The 23,703-nt window shown below is 31.5% G+C and overlaps 2 protein-coding genes across 6 annotated transcripts; both read left to right on the top strand.

Moving 5' to 3' along the window:
- Positions 1-6,693: 6,693 nt before the first annotated feature.
- On the top strand, positions 6,694-10,195 carry LOC123205087 (probable disease resistance protein At4g27220). Its single transcript, XM_044621902.1, has 2 exons — positions 6,694-7,760; positions 8,274-10,195. Exons 1-2 carry the CDS (start codon positions 6,827-6,829, stop codon positions 10,193-10,195), a joined length of 2,856 nt encoding a protein of 951 aa, XP_044477837.1. The 5' UTR covers positions 6,694-6,826.
- Positions 10,196-10,310: 115 nt separating this feature from the next.
- On the top strand, positions 10,311-16,636 carry LOC123205004 (putative disease resistance protein At4g19050). 5 transcript variants are annotated; one of them, XR_006499674.1, is made up of 6 exons: positions 10,311-10,714; positions 12,596-13,054; positions 13,266-14,084; positions 15,590-15,703; positions 16,167-16,227; positions 16,380-16,636. XR_006499674.1 is itself a non-coding variant. In XM_044621796.1 (4 exons), the coding sequence occupies exons 1-4, from the start codon at positions 10,334-10,336 to the stop codon at positions 15,644-15,646; spliced, it is 1,716 nt and encodes a 571-aa protein (XP_044477731.1). In that variant the 5' UTR covers positions 10,311-10,333; the 3' UTR covers positions 15,647-15,968. The 5 variants fall into 5 exon arrangements, 2 of the variants coding, with proteins under 2 accessions (XP_044477731.1, XP_044477732.1); XR_006499672.1 differs by having other exon boundaries at positions 16,167-16,636; XR_006499673.1 differs by having other exon boundaries at positions 15,590-15,925; positions 16,167-16,636.
- Positions 16,637-23,703: the final 7,067 nt, after the last annotated feature.

The raw sequence follows: 23,703 nt of genomic DNA, 5'->3' as shown, positions 1-23,703 counted from the left end.
ATTTCAACTCCATTTTTTCGAATTTCACCATTTCAGGATATATCGAATCGTATTTTCATGATCTCCGAACGATTTTTCAATTATTGTCACTTTAAGGTATTTCAGCGTATAGAATTCGAATTTCAGTTACGTTTTTTCGAATTTCACCATTTTAGGATATATCGATTCGTATTTTGACAATTTCCGAATGATTTTTCGACTATGGTCACTTTAAGGTGTTTCAACGTATAGAATTCGATTTCCAGTTCCGTTTTTCAAATTTTACCAATTTAGGATATATCGATTCGTATTTTCAAGATTTTCGAACGATTTTTCGATTATCGTGCCTTTCATGTATTTCAACGTATAGAATTAGCTTTTCATTTCCGTTTTTTCGAATTTCACTATTTTAGGATATATCGATTCGTATTTTCACGATATCCAGACGATTTTCTGATTATCATCACTTTAAGGTATTTCAACATATAGAATTCGAATTTCAGTTCCGTTTTTTCTAATTTCACCATTTTATGATATATCGATTCGTATTTTGACGATTTTCGAATGATTTTTCGAGTATGGTCACTTTAAGGTATTTCAACATATAGAATTCGAATTTCAGTTCCGTTTTTTCTAATTTCACCATTTTATGATATATCGATTCGTATTTTGACGATTTCCGAATGATTTTTCGAGTATGGTCACTTTAAGGTATTTCAACATATAGAATTCGAATTTCAGTTCCGTTTTTCCGAATTTCACCATCTTAGGATATATGAATTCGTACTTTCATGAGTTCCGAACGATTTTTCGATTATCGTAACTTTAAGGTATTTCAACATATAGAATTCGAATTTCAACTCCATTTTTTCGAATTTCACCATTTCAGAATATATCGAATCATATTTTCATGATCTCCGAACGATTTTTCAATTATTGTCACTTTAAGGTATTTCAGCGTATAGAATTCGAATTTCAGTTACGTTTTTTCGAATTTCACCATTTTAGGATATATCGATTCGTATTTTCACGATATCCGGATGATTTTCTGATTATCATCACTTTAAGGTATTTCAACGTATAGAATTCGAATTTCAGTTCCGTTTTTTCTAATTTCACCATTTTATGATATATCGATTCGTATTTTTAAGATTTCCGAACCATTTTTCGGTTATCGTCACTTTAAGGTATTTCAACGTATAGAATTCGAATTTCAGTTTCGTTTTTTCGAATTGAACCATTTTATGATATATCGATTCGTATTTTCAATATTCCCGAACCATTTTCTGATTATCGTCACATTCAGGTATTTCAATGTATAGAATTCGAATTTCAATTTTGTTTTTTTGAATTTAACCATTTTAGGATATATCAATTCGTATTTTCAATATTCCCGAACCATTTTTCAATTATCATTACTTTCTGGTATTTCAAGGTATAGAATTTGAATTTGAATTTGAATTTCTTTTTTTTGAATTTAACCATTTTAGGATATATCGATTTGTATTTTCAATATTCCCGAACCATTTTCTGATTATCATTACTTTCAGATATTTCAACGTATAGAATTCGAATTTCAGTTCCGTTTTTTCGAATTTAACCATTTTAAGATATATTGATTCGTATTTTCAAAATTTTTGAACAATTTTCTGATTATCGTCACTTCAAGGTATTTCAACCTACACAATTTGAATTTCAGTTTCGTTTTTTCTATTTTTCGTCATTTCATGATAACTTTTTAGATTGTTAACATTCTACGGCAGTTGAACGTATAGAACTCGAATTTCAGTTCTTATTTGTTAAGTTTTGTCATTTCCTTTTTAATTATTTGGTATTTCTCATCTTTTTATGTTTTTTTCACTAATACATTTGTTTACATATTTATTTTTATGAATGTCTAACAAATTTTATGTGATTGTTACAGGATATTTCTCACAAAAGAAGACAGGTTGACACAGAGCTGCGCATTCCCGACGAGTCCAGACACTTCCGGGTAGATGCGATATCTCGTGCACAGCATACTGTATTATCCCGAATTTCTTCTACATTGACCCCTCGACAGCTGCGACTATTTGAGAGGACATGTTTCGGGTCCTTCCTTCGTTTACCCGAAACCAAATTCTGCGGGATATTGGTTCATGCATTTTTTCTCCGACAGTTACATCTACCCTTTGCCAGAGACGAGTTTTGGTTTAGGGTTAGCGGGGTTGATGTGAGGTTTAGCCCATTCGAGTTTGCGTTGGTGACAGGACTTTCGTTTAGCCATCGGACCGATGTTTCTTCATATATTCCTCGCTCCTCCGGACATAGGATCAGATCTACGTACTTTTACGATTGTCTGAAGGTGCAGTATCACGACATCGAGCGTGTTTTCTTGTCGAGGCCATGGGGGGATGACGATATTGATGTATATATTTAGCGTTATTCCTATGTTTAGATGTATATATTTATTGTATGTGCATATGTGTATGATATACTTTATTTGTGGTTATATATGAATGTGTATCGTATTTGATTTCATTTTTTAAATAATCTTATCATGGAAAAACAATAAAAACGTATGATTACTCAAACATTTACACAATTGAAACAATTAGAGAAAATAAAGTAATACTGAAATAAAGTAACACTAAACTTATTACATCAAATGACAATACAATTACACATTTAAAACAATAATAAAAATACATCGGTTACATAAACCTGAAGTACAACAATGAAGAATCATATAAAAAACAAAATTGAGTATAAACATGTCAAGATCTCGTTCCTTTGGCTTTTGTATGTGAACGCTGGGGGGCAGAGCTCGGGACCGGTGCTGGGGATTTACATTGGGTTCGTGTATGCCCCGGTTCATGGCAACGACTGTAAATCCTCGGTGTAACAATTTCTCCTTGAGATGGACGTCGATTTCTATTGGATGGATGACCTGGACGACGACTATCGAGGACGGGGGGCAATATAACTCTGTCTTCCGGTAAGTGTAACCAATCACATTGATTTCCAAGAGGATTGATCGGTTCCTGATATATTGCACGGTAAATGTCAGTGCGGAAGAATGGATGAACCTATGCGTGCACATTCGTCAGTCTCATATGTCGTGCAACGACAATGGCATGCTTGCACGAAATACGTGAAAGCTGAAACTTTCTACACGTGCAAGACATGTCACCAAAGTCCACAATATCCATGAATCCACCAAATCCAACAACCTGATACCAAATCTAACAATCCTTCGGAAATCTGAAAAATACAAGTCCATATCTCGTAAAACGATAAAATTTAAAAAAATGAAATTGAAATTCGAATTGTAAAAGTTGAAAAACCCTAGAATGGCAACAATCAAAAAATCCTTCAGAAATCTGAAAAATACGAGTCGATATATCGTAAAACGGTGAAATTCGAAAAAAAGGAACTAAAATTCGAATTCTAAAAGTTGAAAAAACCTAGAATGGCAACAATCGAAAAATCCTTCAGAAATCTGAAAAATACGGGTCGATATCTCGTAAAATGGTGAAATCTGAAAAAACGGAACTGAAATTCAAATTCTAAAAGTTGAAAAACCCTAGAATGGCAACAAACGAAAAATCTTTCGGAAATTTGAAAAATACGAGTCGATATCTCGTCAAACGGTGAAATTCGAAAAAACTGAATTAAAATTCGAATTCTAAAAGTTGAAAAACCCTAGAATGACAACAATCGAAAAATCCTTCAGAAATCTGAAAAATACGAGTCGATATCTCGTAAAACGGTGAAATCTGAAAAAACGGAACTAAAATTCAAATTCTAAAAGTTGAAAACACCTATAATGGCAACAAACAGAAAATCCTTCGAAAATCTGAAAAATACGAGTCGATATCTCGTCAAACAGTGAAATTCAAAAAAACTGAATTAAAATTCGAATTCTAAAAGTTGAAAAACCCTAGAATGGCAACAATCGAAAAATCCTTTAGAAATCTGAAAAATACGAGTCGATATCTCGTAAAACGGTGAAATCCGAAAAAACGGAACTGAAATTCAAATTCTAAAAGTTGAAAAACCCTAGAATGGCAACAAACGGAAAATCCTTCGGAAATTTGAAAAATACGAGTCGATATCTCGTCAAACGGTGAAATTCGAAAAAACTGAATTAAAATTCGAATTCTAAAAGTTGAAAAACCCTAGAATGACAACAATCAAAAAATCCTTCAGAAATCTGAAAAATACGAGTCGATATCTCGTAAAACGGTGAAATCTGAAAAAACGGAACTGAAATTCAAATTCTAAAAGTTGAAAAACCCTATAATGGCAACAAACAGAAAATCCTTCGGAAATCTGAAAAATACGAGTCGATATCTCGTCAAACTGTGAAATTCGAAAAAACTGAACTAAAATTTGAATTCTAAAAGTTGAAAAACCCTAGATTGGCAACAATCGAAAAATCCTTCAGAAATCTGAAAAATACGAGTCGATATCTCGTAAAACGGTGAAATCCGAAAAAATGAAACTGAAATTCGAATTCTAAAAATTGAAAAACCCTAGAATGACAACAAACGAAAAATCCTTCGAAAATCTGAAAAATATGAGTCGATATCTCATAAAACGATTAAATCCGAAAAAACGGAACTGAAATTCGAATTGTAAAAGTTGAAAAACCCGAGAATGGCAACAAACGGAAAATCCTTCAGAAATCTGAAAAATACAAATCGATATATCGTAAAATGGTGAAATTCGAAAAAACGGAACTGAAATTCGAATTCTAAAAGTTAAAAAATGAAAATGCTTTTACAATGTAAAATATCCAAAAACCCCTCATATTTATCTAAAATTATTTTAACCCCCATAATGAGTGAGGGGAGTTGTATAAATGAAGGGAAGGGTAATTTTGACATTTTAGAAAAAGTTTGAAATAAATAAATAAATATTAAAATGTCTTTATAATGTAAAATATCTAAAAACCTCTCATATTTATCTAAAATTACAGTAAAACCCCATAGTAAGTGGGAGAGTTATATAAATATGAGGGGAAGGGTAGTTTTGGTATTAAAAAAAGTCATAGGCATTTTTTTTTTTAAAACAGTGATTTTGGGCATTTTGACTTGAAAATAGTGATTTTGGGTATTTTTGCTTAATGGGAGGGCATTTTGGCCATTTTTTAAAATTTCCCTTTTAATAATCACTGATGAAAATTTAGTTTTTTTTGGCCTCTGAATTATTGTCTTGACACAGGTCGTATCGCTTTCAGAATCTAGCTGAAATCGTACATTTTTTTTGTGATTACTTTAATTTTGTTTTGCTCATTGTCGTCTTACCCAATTTTAAATATAAATTGGTGGACCTAAGTAGCTATTTCTCATTCTAAATTATTTTACTGTAGACTGCATCTCTTTCAGAATCTAGTTTTAATCATGAAATTATTTTTCAAAGTTACTTTAATTTTGATTTTTTCAGAGTTGCCCTCCTCAACTTTAATGTAAAATTGAAGCGAATTAAAAATATTATGTTTATGTATTTAGATTGATAAATAAATATATATTTAATATTTATTAATTTATAATTAAATATTATTTTATTTTTGATTTAAAATTATTAATTATTTAAAAATAATGATTATTTATCTGATTTAAAAAAATAATTAGATTAAAAATTATTATTTTATAAAAAATATATAATTTTATAAATTATTATTTATATAAAATATTTTATGATTATGAGATACTTTTTTAATTTTATTTTTAAACTTATATTTTTTTTATATATTTCTAAAAATTTATTCAGTATAATTTAAAATAATCAAATTATTTAAAAATAATTAAATTTTTTAAAAATATTTTAAATTTTGATCAAATTTAATTTTATTAATTTTGTTTGATTTATTAAATTTAATCAAACTAATAAATAAATTTTCTTTTAATATTAATTAGCTTGAATTGTACTCTACCAACATATACAATTAAATTATGCACAACTAATTTGTCTATTAATAATTAAATAATTTAATATTAAAATAAAATAATATTTAATTATATAATAATATAATATATTAATACATAAATTCACACTTATTTTTCATATATATTTTTTTATTTGTATACAAAAAAAGTGAGCATCTTAAAAATTTGCTTACCACAATTATTGATCATATAATACAAGAGTACCACTTTAATTGATTATTAAAGAAATTGGACAAGCCCATTTTTTCTTTTTAATTGTGGAATTAACTTCTTCATCTTTTTTTTTTTCATAATGTTTATGATAATAGTTTAATGCCTTCAATGTTTTGTTTTTTAAGTTAAGTGGATTAAATTTTTGATATTTACCAACTCTTTTTTCCTTTTGAAAAAGAAAAATTGAAGCAATAATACATTCCAATATTAAATATTTGATCTATAGTATTATCAATCATAAATTTAAAAATCTCTATGACTAAAATCTATAATCACTGCACTGCCATGGTGAATAATGCATGTTCAAGTTTCCCCCTTTGCTATAAAGTATGTTAAAGACTTACATAAATTAATTAGAAATTAGGATGTGGAAATTATTTCCTGCTATCAGGAAGAAAAGTAAAATTTACTCCTAAATTGAATTTCTTTTCATAACTGTAAATATTATAGATTATAATGTCTGCTGAATAATGCATAAAGTTGTTGGCATGTTGCTTTCTTTGTGTCTTCTTGTTGACTAACCAAACATTTTAGTCTTTCATGTATATCTCATTTAGAAGAATAATTTAATTAAAATTACCAATCAATACTACAAATGTCCTGTATCTCTTTGACCCTGTCGTTTTGATCTGTGAGTTCCTTTTCTTTTCCATTTTTTCCTTCTAATCTGTCTGATACCAAATCTTTCTTTGTGCTTGAGAATGGAAGAAACTGCTGGGAATGCTGTTTTAGAAGTTGGAAAGTGCTTAAGTGCTCCGATCGGGCGTCAGTTTATGTACTTGTACAACTACAAAACCAACTTTCACAATCTTGAAAGAGGAGCTGGAAAGCTGAAGGATGCAAGAGATGAAGTGAAGGCTAAGGTTGTTGCTGCTGAAAAAAATGTGGAAAAGATCAAACAGAATGTTAAGGACTGGGAGGGGGATGTGGATTCCACCATCGAAGAAACAGACAAGCTGATTCAAGAGAAATCAAATAGCAGTTGTTTCAACTTGATCACTTGCTACAAAAATGGCAGGAAAGCATGGAAAAAGCTGAACGCTATAACTGAACTTCTTCAGGAAAAAGAACCATTTGCTCAAGTTTCTCTTCCTACCACTCATGAAGTCATTCGGCTCACTAACAAAGATTATGAGGAATTTGAATCAAGAAGGTCAATTTTCAACGATGTACTTAAGGCATTAGATGATCCTGAGGTGGGAGTTATTGGGGTTTATGGGATGGGCGGAATTGGTAAAACCACACTGGTCAAAGAAGTTGGTCAACAAGCCAAGAAAAACCTGATCTTGGATGAGGTGGTTTTCGTAGAGGTATCTGATAAACCAGATCCTAAAAAGATTCAAGATGAACTTGCGCGTCAGTTAGGTGTGAAATTTGATCCGGAGGCTGATCGAGCGAGCAAGTTGTATGCGAGACTGAAGAATGATAAGAAAGTGCTTGTAATTTTAGATAATATATGGGAACAATTAGATTTGGAGGCTCTGGGTATTCCTTGTGGAGATGACCGTGGAGGATGTAAATTATTGCTGACAGCAAGAGATGTTAATGTATTATGGAGTATGGATTCTAAGAATAATTTCCCGATGGGTGTCTTAAAGGAAGAAGAAGCTTGGAGCTTATTCAAGAAGATGGCAGGTAATCAGAGAATTGTTTCATATTTTATTCATCAGATTAATTTATATTACGTGAAATAATAAAAAGAAAATTTACTCTGAGAAATTAAAAAATAATTGTAATAATTGTGCTAATTAAACTTCAAATTTCAATTTCTCTTGTTACATATCATTTTTAAAAATAAATTTTTTGAAATTGAATACAAATTTAGTTTACTAGTAAATTAATTAAACATCTCTTTTTTTGTATTTTATTAACTAATATTATCTAGTTCTTAAGATGTTCAATATATACTTCATAAAATTTCACAGATACTATTTCAGTTAAAAAAACAAAAAACACTCTTTTTGTTTTTAAAAATTCGAAGCACATAGCAGAAATGCTATTAATACTTTTGTTAAATGCATGATCTGTAGTAAAGAATTTGTTATTTAAAAAATTTCAATATTCGAATGGGAACAATTTTATTATATTTGAAGCATATAGAAGACATATCTCTGCCTCTTGATCTAAAATCCAGGGTCTCCCTTGCAGGTGATGTGGTTGATCAAACAAATAAACTGAATTCTCTGCCAAATGATGTATGCATCGGATGTCGGGGTTTGCCAATTGTTATTACTACCATAGCAAGAGCATTAAGATACAAGAGACATCAATCTGAATGGAAGGATGCCCTACGAGAATTGAAAAAGCCTTCTCCAACAAAGTTTGCTGGCTTGCCAGAAAAAGAATATGCAAAGATAGCATTGAGTTACAATTATCTAAAACGTGACGAGCTCAAGGAAACTTTACTAATTTGTAGTCTAATGGTAAATAATAGTATCATTTTAGACTTGTTCAAACTCATTATGAGTTTAATTATACTAAAAGGAGCTAACTTCACTATGGAAGAAGCACGAAATAAGCTGGAAAGTCTTGTCTATGAACTCAAGTATTCGTGTTTGTTGCTTGATGGTTCAACCAGTGAACGGTTTTCGATGCATGATGTTGTTCGTTCAGTTGTCATAATAATTGCATATAAAGATCATCACGTATTTACAGAGCGAAATGACATGGTGACAGAATGGTCAAATAAAGAGCAATTGAAAAAATGCACTAAAATCTCACTAGCTGATTGTAATATGATTAGTGAGATTTGGTCTCAAGGTTTGGATTGTCCAAAACTTGAATTTTTTAGTGTGGTGGTGAATGGTTCTTTTGAAATCTATGAAGATTTTTTTGTGCGGATGGGAAACCTCAAGGTTCTAAGTTTGTTTCAGCTAGATGTATTGTCCTTGCCAACATCTCTTGGTCTTCTCACAAATCTTCAAACGTTATGCTTAGATCATGGGACATTTTCAAATATAACAATCATTGGAGAGTTGAGAAAACTAAAGATTCTTAGCTTGCGACATTGTATGATTAAACAGTTGGCTGAGGAAATAAGTAAATTGACTCAATTGAGGTTACTGGATTTAAGTGATTGTTGGAAATTAGAAATTATAGTACCAAATGTTATATCAAGCTTATCCTTATTGGAAGAATTGTATATGAGCAAATGCTCTATTTCATGGAAGCTTGACATACTTGAAGAGTTGATGGGTTTGTCCAATTTGACAGCTTTAAAAATAGATATTTCCAATGATCAAATACTGCCAAAAGACTTCATTTCCAAAAAGTTAGAAAGGTACAAAATATCAATTGGAAATGAGGCTACTAATTTTGGTAAGTACTTCATAGATGGTGATTATGGGAAGTTCATGATGGTGAGAAGCCATTTATTAAATAAGTCTACTGCTTTAAGAACACCGAAACTGAATCTTAATTCTTTCATTTGGCAAGAGGAATTGCAGTTGTTATCGAATGTTGAATTCTTATGCTTAGACAAATTGCAGGGTATCAAGAATGATCTCTCCGAATTAGACAATAAGGGTTTTTCGCATTTAAAATATCTCTATGTCCATAATAATCCCAACATCTTGTGCATTGTTGACTCAACAAAGTGCACACCTCATGATGTCTTTCCACACTTGGAGTCTTTGGTTTTTTTCAACTTGACGAACTTGGAAAAGATATGTTATGGTCTACCCTCAACAAAGTCTTTCTTCTATCTAAAATTTATAGATGTGAAAAGCTGTGATAAATTGGAAAATATCTTCTCATTCTCTGGCAGAAGCCTTCCACAGCTTCAATTTATTAAGGTGGAAGATTGCAAGAATTTGACTGAGATTTTTGCTGTTGAAAGTAAAGATAGAGTAGACAAGAATGAGGTAATTGATAAGATTGAATTTTGTCAATTACGCTTTTTGACTTTGATTAATCTTCCAAGGATTGTGAGCTTCTACTCAAATGCAAATAAAGTTTCAACATCACAAAAGACACAAAAAGAATTGACAATTAATTTGGAGTCTAGTGATATCAATTCGGAGGATGAGAAAATTGATACTGTCATACCATTTTTTAGCCAAAAGGTTTGATTTATGATAGTCTTATCTTAATTTATTATATTTTTAGATTTGAATATCTCTAAATGGACTTCATTTCAGGTTTTATACTTTTTTTTTTTAATGGCATTAAATTTTGGGCAGGTTGTTTTCCCTTGTTTGGAAGAATTAATGCTTGAAGCAATTAATTCTGAGAAGATTTGGGACAACAAACTTCCAACAACCTCTTATTGCTATCAGAATTTGAAAAAATTGATTGTGTATGGCTGTCAAAAACTAAAATTTGTATTTCCATCATCTATAATCAAAAGCTTTGAGCAGCTTCAACACCTTGAGATAAGTTGTTGTAAGGAATTAAAGGGGATTATTGCCAAAGAAGAAACAAAGGGTACTACTACATTTATCTTTCCAAGGGTAACCTTTCTGAAATTCAAAGAATTGCCAGAGTTTACAACTTTATACAATGGAAAATACAACTCAAATTGGCCAATGTTAAAGGAGTTGGAGATGTGTGATTGTAGCAAACTAGACATATTTAATTCAGAATATAAGGTACGAGTCTTTTTTCTTTTTTGTTATAGAGTTTATTGAGACAACATCTTGATATCCATGTGCGTATTTACCGAACTGCCATTTAAAAAAAAGTTTTTAAAAAATAAAAATTTTATCTTATTTTTTTCTTAATTTAAAATTTTAATAATTTTCTTCACTCAAAAATTTAAAAAATTACCTTTTTCCCCCTTAAAATACATTATGTGTAATGGGGTTTGTCCTCTCATCAAATTGCTAATTTAACTTGTTATTTTTTGTTTTCAAGTTTGAACATTAATGGTCCTCTTTATTGAATTTTTTATTGATTAATTTCCTAAAGCATTAAGCAAATGAAGCAGATGGCACCAAAAACCAATCTTTCAACAACTTAACAGAACAAATTATGAAACCTACCAAAATGAAGTAATTCATACAAATAACACACAATTTCCCCAAATCACAAGAAGGATGTGTTCTTCCATTGAATGATATATCAGTAAAATCATTAGAAAAATCAAAATCAACAAGAATATGAATTAGAAAATTGAGAGAACGAAAACTAAATAGGGTTACGAACAGTGGCCTTTTGTCAAACACCTACTGGGCACCAACTAGTATAGACCCAAAATATCACCAGGGCAACTTCCAAATCACAACAAACTCCACAATACAAATTCCCAACTTCAATAATTAATTCACAACACCAAAATTAACACAATTAAAGCCTCAAGTTAAACCAAATTAGTCACCAAAATAAGAAAAGGAAACCCAATTGCACAGAGGGAAGATGGTGACGCGACGGGATGAATAGACCAGTGGTGGATGATTGACGGTGGCGGGCGGTGATGATGGAAGAGGGCTGGAGTGCCGGCAGTGGCGGATGATGAGGTGGCAGTGGCTTGAGGCGAAATCGGGTTTAAAAAATATGCAAAGACAGTGGAAACTTTAAGATGAAAAGCTTGAAAACGGTGGTGAAGGGCGGCAAAGAGATGGACAGAACAGGAGTTTCCGGCGGACGGCGGCCGGCGCCCAGAAGCTGACAGGAGTGACCGGCGGATGGATTCCGGTGCCAAGTTGAGAAAGTTTTTTTAATATTTTTATTTAAACAGCGGTTATGCTTAAACACTAACATAGAAATTTAATAGTATTTAGTTTTTAAAAATTTTTCGAATAAAAATTTGAGGGAACATTAAATATTGGGTGGAAACAAATTTTTTGGTTTTTTTTTAAATCAAAAAACTTATTTTCAATAAAATTTAGTATAAATTTAAATTTATATTCACTAATTTTTAAAAACTTAAATAATTATTTGTATATTAAATTTTATTGTTATTATTAGGATGAAATTATTACTTAATAAAAATATTTAAAAAAACTATAAATTCATCAATTTTTTTATATTAAAAAATTAATAATTTTTCATACCCTTTGCATTTCCTCTTGGGTTTAAAAATTGTTTGAAATTAGAATTTTAGTACATGGACAGGTACAATAAATTTTGCATATGCTAGATAGGGAGAAAGATTCCTAAGAATATATTTATAAGCATGGTGACAAGAGAGAGTTTTATAACATTAATATGGCATGTCATAATATATAAAATGAATGATGTACAACTTTTGTTTCTCTACTTAATCTTAGAAATCATTGAAATAACATTAAATTTTGAGCAGGTTGTTTGGAAGCCTTAAAGCTTGGAGCAATTAATTCTGAGAGTTTTATAACATTATATATCTCAGAGAGATACATAATGCATAGTCCAAGAAAATTAAAATCTATTTGATAAACTATTTGAATTTCTTTTTGAAATTGAATAAAGAATAAAATTAAAAACTTGGTATTTCTAAGATTCTTGAATGTTTTTAGTATTGTTTTACAATAAAAAATAAAATCTGAATGCAGGTTGTTGTCCCCAATTTGGAGGTCTTAAAACTACGTTCAGTTTGGGATAGTCAACTTGTGGCAACTTCTTCTTGCTATCAAAACTTGACAAGCTTGATTTTGAATGGTTGTGAAAAACTCCAATATGTATTTTTATCATCCATGGTGAAAAGCTTTGAGTGGCTTGAACACATTGAGATATGCAATTGCAGTGTTTTGAAGGAGATTATTTCAAAAGAAGTGGAAGCAAACAAGACATTTGTATTTTCACGAGTAACCTTCTTAAAATTGGAGAATTTGCCCGAACTTATAACTTTCTATCCTGGAGTACACACTTCTGAATGGCCAGTGTTAAAGGAGTTGGAGGTGTGTAATTGTGGCAAAATAAAAACATTCAATTCAGAATATATGAGCTTCCATCATAATAATGAGGGTCAACATGATATTTGGGGGAAACAATCCCTCTTCTTGGCCGAAAAGGTAAGTGTCTTTCATTTTTACTTTTACTTTTCAAAAAATAAAAGTAACATGAAAAAAATTTATGTTTTAACCTTTTGCCAATGCTGTTTGCCTTCGGTACGAGTTATTTTACCTGTGCATTGATTCAATATTTTCATATTTTATTTCTATTTTATTGTCAAATTGTTTGAGAACTTCAACTTTAGCTTTATTTTGTCTAATTTGTTTGCAGATTAACCTCAATTTGGAGAAATTAACCCTAAGCAGAGTGGATGAAATGATAAATTTGCTGTGTCAGTTTCCAGAAAACTTTTGTAGATGTACAATTGGGATCAAACAGGATAAATCTACCAATATTTCAGTTGGCATCCTTCAGAGATCGCTTAAGCTGGAAAAACTCATGCTCAATGACTGCTCATATGAGGAGATATTTACGTGTGGAGAGAATGAGAAACATACAAAGATCCTGATACAAATAAAAAGTTTGGAGTTGCGTTATCTTTCTGATGCAAAGTACCTTTGGGGAAAAAGCTCCAAACTAGACTCTCTTCTTCAAAATCTTGAAGTTCTAGAAGTAATTTATTGTCCTCAAATGATAAATGTTCTGCCATCCTCAGCATCTTTTGAGAATCTAACAGTTTTGAATGTATGGGAGTGTCATGGATTGATGAACTTACTCACACCTTCAATAGCAAAAAATTTGGTGCAGTTGAGAGAAATGAAAATTCAATTTTGCGAAATAATGACAGAAATAGTATCAAATAAGACAGAAGATGTAGCAGCAGAAGATGAAATTGTTTTTGGCAAACTGAAGTTGTTGTCACTTCGCTACTTACAAAGTCTCATATGCTTCTACTCTGGGAATTATGTATTGAAATTTCCATCTTTGGAAGAATTGACTGTATATAAATGTCCTATGATAAAGACTTTCTCTGTAGGAAACTTATATACACCAAGTTTACAGAAAGTTCAACAAGATTGGTGGGATAAAAGCAAATGGAGTTGGGAGGGTGACCTAAATGCAACCATACAACTACTGTACGAAAAAGAGGTATGCATTTAATTTAAGATTGCTTTTCTTTGAATTTTCTTATTCACCTTCAAACTTGAATTCTTGGCATAAAAATTAATTGAAATTTTTTTAATAGAAAAAATATTAAGTTACAAAATTTTAATTTTAGACACACTAAAAAATGAATTTTCTTTTATGTTCAACATACAAATTAAAGCTGAATAGTACAACCGATATTAGGATGACAAATTAGTTGTCTACATTCAAAATTTTTTTCTCCTTTTTGTTAAAAAAAGTAATGCTAGAAATATTGAAAAAAACATTAACTTTTTTATAATTTACTTGATCAATCATCAGGTTAACTCTAAGTAAGAGGAATTGACACTAAGTGGAAAAGACGTCACACTTTTATGGCAAGACCAGCTTCCAGAACATCAGTTTTCTAAAGTGAAAATTCTTGAGATCATTAAAGATGAATCATCTAACATTCTAATTGGAATCCTTCAGCGATTTAACAATCTCAAAAAACTTGTACTAAAATCGAGTTCATATGAAGAGATATTCTTATGTGAAAAGGATGAGAAACATGTAAGCATGCTCACACAAATAAAGGAACTAGAGCTATGGGGGCTTTTCAATTTGGAATACATGTGGAAAGAAAAATCTCATCTGGGCTCAATTCTTCAAAATCTTGAAATGTTAGATGTAACTTTTTGCCACAATTTGATAAGTATAGTGCTGTCTTCAGCCACTTTTGAAAATCTCAAAACTCTAAAGGTATGGTACTGTGATGGATTAATAAACTTAGTATCATCTTCAACAGCCAAAAGTTTGATGCGACTTGAAAAACTGACATTGTCAGAATGTAAAATGATGGCAGAAGTAGTATCAAGTGAAGGGGATCAAAAGCCGAGGAAATTGTTTTTGACAAATTAAAGCTGTTGTCACTTGGTAATTTAAAAAATCTCACAAGCTTCAGCTCCGGTAATTACGTCCTCAAATTTCCAGCTTTGGAAGAATTGATAGTTTGGGAATGCCACAATATGAAGACTTTCTTTGAAGGAGTCTTAAGTGTACCAAGTTTACAAAAAGTAAAGCGGCAATGGAATGACACGTTAGGAAGCTGGAAGGGTGACCTTAATACTACTATTCAATTTCTACACAGAAAAAAGTGGTACATATTCATTTAACAGTTACTTATCTTTGTATTATCTTATTCCCTTTACTTCTAATAATTGTTTCTTGAGGATAAGGTCTTGCGTCCTCATGATCTTATCATTAACTTTCCTTTATATTAACATTATCTTGGAAGTAGTCAATAACTCTGTAGACAAAAGATACAAAAAAAATTATTGAATTTAATAGTAGCGTGAAGGTCATTCGAGGCAACCTTGATATATGTACTAGTACAACCATAAAATGTCATGATTATGGAAACGTGCTTTGTTTTCTCTTTACCAAACTATAGATCATTTTAAAATTCAAAATAATAATTTTCTGCACTTCGTTTGTTCACTTCATTGTGTTGTGCTTTATTTTTACAGAATATTCAGAGTTCTGGAAAGGATGCAGAGCTTACTTCGATGAAATCTCCAGAATAAGGCTCTTTTGTTTGTCGTTTGTGAGGCATTATTGCGACTCAAGTTCCCTGAGTTGAGGTCAGAGATGGGAGGCCTTTTGTTATAATCATTTCTCTTGATCTCTGTTTCAGTTCTGATCTCACACAAACCATTTTAATTGCATATCCCTTAGCCATCCTGTCTGTGCAAGATCATTGTTCTGTTGGTATCTCTGTTTGATTTGCAATTATTGGGTTCACATATGCCTTTCAAACAAACATGAAATATTGTTGAAATTCATGCATTCATTGAAAATCTCAAGTAAGTTGGTATCTCAATGACAAATAATTCATTGAAGTGTAAACTTCAACTTGTTTCATAAAACCTTTCACTATTGCAAGCACAGATTTAGAAGGGTGTGGTAATGGGTACAAAGGAGCATGAGATCACCTTGTTGAATCTTAGGTCCTCTTTTAAGTCTTTTGATTGTTCTTCAGCAAAAATTGGTAACATTTATCTGGTATCGAACTTATTTCCTGCTTTTGTTTTATTTATGAAGCAGTTCTGGGATCATCCTTTCTGTCGCAAAGCTCTCTCCTGGCCACGCAGCTTATCGTTTCTTGGTAAGCTATCAAAATGGGAAGTTTGTGCTTGCATACTGCAAGTTTCCTTGCGTTGATTTATTGGAACTTGCAAAGGCATTTCTGTCCAAGATCAAATATCAGAGCCAAGTTCTAAATCAATTTCAATTGATATTTTTGTTTATCTTGTCCAGATTCTGGTTCCAGGTGTTCTGCTCCAGAATAGATTGTGGATCCTCTGCTTCCTTGGTTCCCTGTATTTTTGTTGTGGTTTTATGATGCTTGTTTCTCTGTACTTTGTATTAGCTGATTATATATTTATAAGTTTCTTCTTGGGAATACTGCTGGAATTCTTGAATTTCTTTTCTATTCATGTATATACATACAAGAGGCATTTCATGATGCATTCAAAAATCTTGTGCCCTTAATCTATAACCAAATATTTTGCTAATTTTTGTATTTGTACTAGTTTGTTGTAGCTTTGTGTTGCATATTTTTGTCTTTACCAAAGAATAATGAGAAATGATTTGTAGCCCTTATTATTTTTCTCTATAACCCTACTTCGTTGGTACTTTTAATTTACAGTTTTATATTTATAGTTACTGAAAAATTAAAAATAAATTAATAGAATAATCACTAGTTTAAATCAGAGTTTTAATAAATTTGCAATAGGTCCATATTCTTTTTACTATTTATCAAAACTCCTTGAAGGTTAATCAGAGAAATTACTTACTCGTTTCATGTTTCTTTCCTTTGAATCTCTTTGTATCTTGTCACAAATATCAATTATCATATTATTTCAATTGGATGATTATGTATTAAATTAACCGGTAATTCTAATTTATTTAATAAAACTTTGTCTTAATTTACTATTATTAAATTACAAAAAATAAGATTTTTATCAGTATATCAATTTATTGGAGAATTTTGTTAAGTGAAAAATATACAAATATCATTTTGCATAAATTTTTCTATCATATTTTTTTCATTTGAAAATGAGACATGTTTAGAGATGGACTATAACTTTTGAAAATATATTCGGGATATTAATAAAATTTTAAGGTATTTTTGAAATTTTGAAAAAATTAGGAATGTTTTAAAATTTTTTATCTATCTTTTGAGTGCTTCCAAAAATAACAGTTAAATCTCTAAAAAATTGAACAAAGCACTATATTTTAAGATTAGTTAAAATTGTAAAATTTTTAGAGTTTTAAATGTAAATTTTTAAATTTATAAAGATATATGGTTAATTTGATACTTATGTTAAATGTTAATAGATATTTTGTAATTTTAATAAAAATGTGATATTATCCTTTTTAAGAAAATTAAATAAAATTTTCTAACCAGAGTAGATAAAAGATAAAATTTTAGTTTTTTAAAATTAAAATAAAAAATAATTATTTAACCATAAATATAAACGTGTTTAAAATGTAAGATGAGAGATATAGAGGAAAATAGTAGGGCAAATAAATTATTTACAAATTACTTTTTTTATTTTTAAATCCTAATTTCCGAAAATGGTAACAAAACTGTTATCCTTTTCTTCTTTTAAATAGAAAAAAAAATAAAAAAATGTTGAAATGTTAGAATCATGTATATGGTCTCTATCTAAGCATATATATACTGAGTATGCAAGATAGAAACCAAAATAAATTGCGGAATATTAAACACTAACCTCCAGCCATTGCTTGACGATTTGATGCAGTATAATCCTCTGGAAATTGCTTGCAAGTTTCGTCTTCCAGGTGATCTCTTTTTCTCATAGAATGGTGTATGTTTTCAATGTAGAAAAAGCTCACCCAGGGACCCTATTTATAGCCTGAAGAAGCATTCTACCATCAAGAATGCTACGCAAATTGTGGAGTTATGGCATGGGAGTTACAGACCATTACACCATGAAGAAGTAACTGCATGAAGCAGTTACCATTATCCCATGAAGAGGTAACTGCTGCAGTTACCATGCATGAAGCCATGAAGAAAGCAGTTACCATGGCTTCATGAAGAAAAAACTAACATTCTCCCACTTGGTCTGTAACCCATCAATCCACATACTGAAGTAAAGAAATAAAATACATGAATCATGGCGATAAGTCCTCTAAGAACGAGTATTATCTTCCATGTATCACGATGTATTTATTCCTCTATAACTTAATGAATAAACCTTATGTTTATTCTAGGTCCAAATTTGATTATTTTCTCAACCAAAATGTGCACATAAAATGAGAAAACTTAATCAATTGAAAAACTGAATAATTTTATTATAGAAAGTGTATATACATCAAATCACAGGATGGAACCAACTCCCATCACTATTATAACATGAGACTAACTCCCATTCGCTCTACATGATCCTTAAAACGTTTTGGTGGCATGCCTTTTGTCAAAGGATCGGCAATCATCAATTCAGTGCTGACGTGTTCAATGACCACTTTATTTTCTTTTACACGTTCCTTAATGGCTAAATACTTAATATCGATATGTTTACTTCGACTACTACTTTTATTATTTTTAGCCAAGAAAACAGCAGCTGAATTGTCACAATAAATTTTTATCGGCTTAGAAATAGAATCCACAATCCTAAGCCTAGATATGAAACTCTTCAACCATACACCATGTGATGTAGCCTCAAAACAAGAAACGAACTCAGCCTCCATGGTAGATGTAGCAATCAATGACTGCTTAGTACTCCTCCAAGATATGGCTCCGCCGGCAAACAAGAAAATATATCCAGATGTTGATTTTCTTGAATCAACACAGCCGGCAAAATCTGAATCGGAGTAACCAACTACCTCTAAATTATCAGTCCGTTTATATATAAGCATGTATTCTTTGGTCCCTTGAAGGTACCGCATCACTTTCTTTGCAGCTCTCCAGTGGTCTATACCTGGGTTACTCTGATATCTTCCTAACATCGTAACAACAAATGCAATGTCAGGTCTTGTGCAAACCTGAGCATACATAAGGCTTCCAACAACTGAAGCATAGGGAATATTCTGTATTTGTTCCTTTTCAAGTTCATTTTTAGGGCATTGGTTCAAATTGAACTTATCACCCTTCACAATTGGTGCTATACTTGGTGAACAATCTTTCATCCGAAATCTCTCTAAAACTTTGTTGATATAGGTTTCTTGAGATAGACCTAGTATGCCTTGAGGTCTGTTCCTATGAATCTTAATGCCAATGACATAAGATGCCTCACCCATATCTTTCATATCAAAGTTTTTAGAGAGAAATTGTTTCACCTCATAAAGCAATCCTTTATCATTGGTTGCAAGTAATATATCATCCACATATAGAACAAGGAAACAAATTTTACTCCCACTGACCTTCTGGTATATACATTGATCCATGATATTCTCTTCAAAACCGAATGAAGAGATAACCTCATGGAATTTCAAATACCATTGACGGGATGCTTGTTTCAATCCATATATGGACTTCCTAAGCTTGCACACCAAATGCTCACCATCACTAGAGGAGAATCCTTTAGGTTGTTTCATATATACCTCTTCCTCTAAATCTCTATTGAGGAATGCCGTTTTCACATCCATTTGATGCAATTCTAAGTCAAAATGGGCTACTAATGCCATTATAATATGGAAAGAATCTTTCTTAGATACAGGAGAAAAAGTCTCCGTATAATCGATTCTCTCCTTTTGAGTGAAACCTTTAGCAACGAGTCTTGCTTTATATCTCTCGATGTTACCTAATGAGTCTTTCTTTGTTTTATAGACCCATTTACACCCAATGGCCTTTGCCTCATTAGGTAACTTGACAAGATCCCAGACTCCATTACTCTTCATAGATTCCATCTCATTTTTCATAGCATTGTACCACAAAATAGATTTACTGCAATCCATTGCTTGTGAAAACGTAACAGGATCATCTTCAGCTCCTAAATTATGGTCAATTTCTTGTAAATACACTATATAATCACTAGAAATAGCTGATTTCTTCATTCTAGTTGATATTCTTAATGTTGTAACACTATCCTCTTGTGGAGTAGAGTGTACAACTGGTGGTTCAACAATATTTGAAGGTTGTTGAACAGTTTCATCTACTAGAGTATTATCAGCAATTTGTGGAACTTCATTGATTGGTTGTTCAACATCCATTTGAACTTGAGGGGTGTTGTAAATAACAACCAATCTATTACTCGAAATGGGTGGTTGAGTACCTGAATGATCTTTCTCAAAAATTAAATCCTGAGATTGATCGCTCCCACTGATTAAGTCATTTTCAAGAAATTTTGCATTTCGAGATTCCACTATTCTAGTGCTATGTGATGGACAATAAAATCTATAACCCTTAGACTTTTCGGCATATCCAATGAAATAACCACTTATAGTCCTTGGGTCTAATTTCTTTTCATGTGGATTATAAACTCTTACTTCAGACGGGCATCCCCAAACGCGTATATGTCGCAAACTCGGTTTCCAACCTTTAAATAACTCAAATGGTGTTTTAGAAACAGCCTTGGTTGGAACTCGGTTCAATATATACACTGCCGTTTTAAGAGCTTCCACCCACAGTAATTTAGGAAGATTGGAGTTGCTAAGCATACTCCGCACCATGTCCAATAGAGTTCGGTTTCTTCTTTCTGCTACACCATTTTGGTCCGGAGAACCAGGCATAGTGTATTGGGCAACAATCCCATTTTCTTCAAGAAACCTTGCAAATGGACCAGGTGCTTGTCCATCATGAGTGTATTTACCATAATATTCTCCACCTCTATCTGATCTCACGATTTTAATTTGTTTTCCAGATTGTTTCTCTACTTCTGCCTTGAAAACCTTAAAGGCATCTAATGCTTCATTCTTGTTATGAAGCATATAGAGATACATGTATCGTGAATAATCATCAATAAATGAGATGAAGTATTTTTGACCATAAGCGTCCATATCAGGACAACAAATATCTGTATGTATGATTTCTAATATGTCTGAACTCCTCTTGGCACCTTTCTTTGACTTGTTGGTTTGTTTTCCCTTTATACAATCCACACAAGTATCAAAGTCAGTAAAATCTAGAGTATCTAGTACTCCATCATTCACTAACCTTTTAATTCTTTCTATGGAGATATGTCCCAATCTCCGATGCCACAATATAGAGGAATTTTCATTCATAACACCTCTTTTAATACCAACATTATCTTGAACATGCATTAAATTAAATGAAACATTATTTTGTAAATGAATTCGGAACAAACCATCAGACAATGTACCATTTCCCACAACTGCAGATTTATAAATCAAACTAAATGCAGTTTCATTAAATGTAAAGGAAAATCCAAAGGGTACAAGTCTTGAAACAGAAATCAAGTTTCTAGAGAAACTTGGAATATAAAAGGTTCGTTCTAAATCCAAAACAAAACCAGAATCTAAAACTAATCTGCACGTTCCGACAGCTTCCACATGTGAACGCATCTTATTTCCTGAATAGATGCTTTGTTCACTGGCCATCGGCTTCCTTTGGTTTAGAAAGCCCTGCAAGGTATTTGAAACATGGATTGTAGAACCAGAATCAATCCACCAAGTGTTATGACAAACATCAACCATATTAGATTCATAACATACAAGTGAGATTGGATTACCTTTCTTTTCAAGCCAAGCTTTAAACTTAATGCAATCCTTTTTGACATGTCCTTTCTTTTTACAGAAAAAACATTTGGATTCCTTCTTAAATTCGGGCTGATTGAATATTTTATCTTTTCCCTTATACTTAGCTTGGTTTTTCGTCTTCTTCCCTTGTGTAACCATATGTGCACTTTCATTCCTTTCAATCAACAACCTTCCTTCCTCTTGAACACACATGGTCAGAAGTTCATTGATTGACCATTTTTCCTTATGTGTGTTATAAGAGATTTTGAAAGGTCCGTATTGTTGTGGAAGAGAATTTAGAATGAAATGCACTAGGAAAGATTCAGACATCTCAATCTCAAGAGCCTTAAGTTGAGCCGCAAGATCCCTCATTTGCATGATGTGCTCACGCACACCTTTAACACTAGTGAGCTTCATTGATGTAAACTTTGTTATTAGAGTGCTGGCAAGTGCTTTATCTGAAGACTCAAACTGTTCATCAATAGCCTTCAGTAATTGCCTGACATTATTACACTCAGGGATTGAACCACGAATACTAGCAGATATGCGTGTCCTGATGAACATCATACTCAAGCGATTAGATCGCTCCCAATGTTCATACAGGGCAATTTCATTCTGAGTGCTAGTTTCTGTAGCTGTAGGTGGTTCATCCTTCCTAATAGCATAATCAATGTCCATACACCCTAATTGGAGAAGAATTCTCTCCTTCCAAATTTTATAATTGTCACCACTCAAAATAGGAACATCACATACATTATCAGAGAAATTCACAGGTTGAATAACTGCAAATAAATATTAACATACACGCTTAAGTCACTAAATTTGAAGCTATCAAAATTAATATCATGTTCTACCAATGTATAAACATGCTTTAAATATATAAACCATATAACATAAAAATTGCCTGTGGGCTAAGTTTTTAATTTAAATAGGTTTATCTACAAATATATAAACCGTATGATAAAACTACCAAATTATATTCCTTTTCTTAATTCCTGTGGGTAGATTAAGAAAAATAATTTGTTATTTCATCCTAATTAATCACATAAATATAATAAAAATTCCTGTGGGACAAAATTTATCATACTTATATTGATTAATTACAATTGATGTCATATAACTAAATGTGATCCCAGGATACTTAATGTATAACTTTGATATAATCAAAGATGCTGTGGTTACTCTATGATCAATCAAATATTATACTAATCACATGACATTTAATTTTATGCATATAATCCTTAAGAAATTATTTAAAGTATAATTTCAATTAAACCAAAATTATGCATAAAATTAATCATATAAATAATTATTAAATTATTTAATAAACACTAAAAATTGGATAAATGAAACTTAAATTATCCAATTAATATTAATAACTTTGGTAATTACATGTTATAAAATATACTTTATTAAGCCCAAAAATATATTCAAACTGAACCCTAACAAAGTTATTATTCATGAAAACTAAACTTAAAGCATATAACAATATACGATGTCCCAAATTTTCGACGAAAATGAAATTAGCTGAGCGGCAAATGTCTTACTCAGAACCTGGTGCCTTGTGGCCTGGGTTCAAGACACGAAACTGAAGGAAAATTTTAAATTTTAATAAAGTAGATGAACGACATGTCATCCACTGGAGATGAATGCAAATGACATGTCAGCTGGCAGTGCATAACAAAAGAGACAGAAGTGATGCGTATGACATGTCGTCTGTAGAAACCAAAAGCAAACGACATGTCATCTGAAGATCGTCCCTGACCTCTAGCCGGGTCAAGATTCGGGTCGACAGACCCGGTTTCAGACCCGTATACATTTTGCACTCTAAATCAGCCTATAAAACTCTGATTTTGACGTTCCATATATCAAAATTCTCAGTTTTTGATGTAAAATTCATCTAAATAAAAATTTTATT

The sequence above is a fragment of the Mangifera indica genome, unplaced genomic scaffold (genome assembly GCF_011075055.1).
Source record: "Mangifera indica cultivar Alphonso unplaced genomic scaffold, CATAS_Mindica_2.1 Un_0001, whole genome shotgun sequence".
In the NCBI taxonomy this organism is placed as follows: domain Eukaryota; kingdom Viridiplantae; phylum Streptophyta; class Magnoliopsida; order Sapindales; family Anacardiaceae; genus Mangifera; species Mangifera indica.
This window is presented reverse-complemented; position numbering and strand designations above follow the sequence as displayed.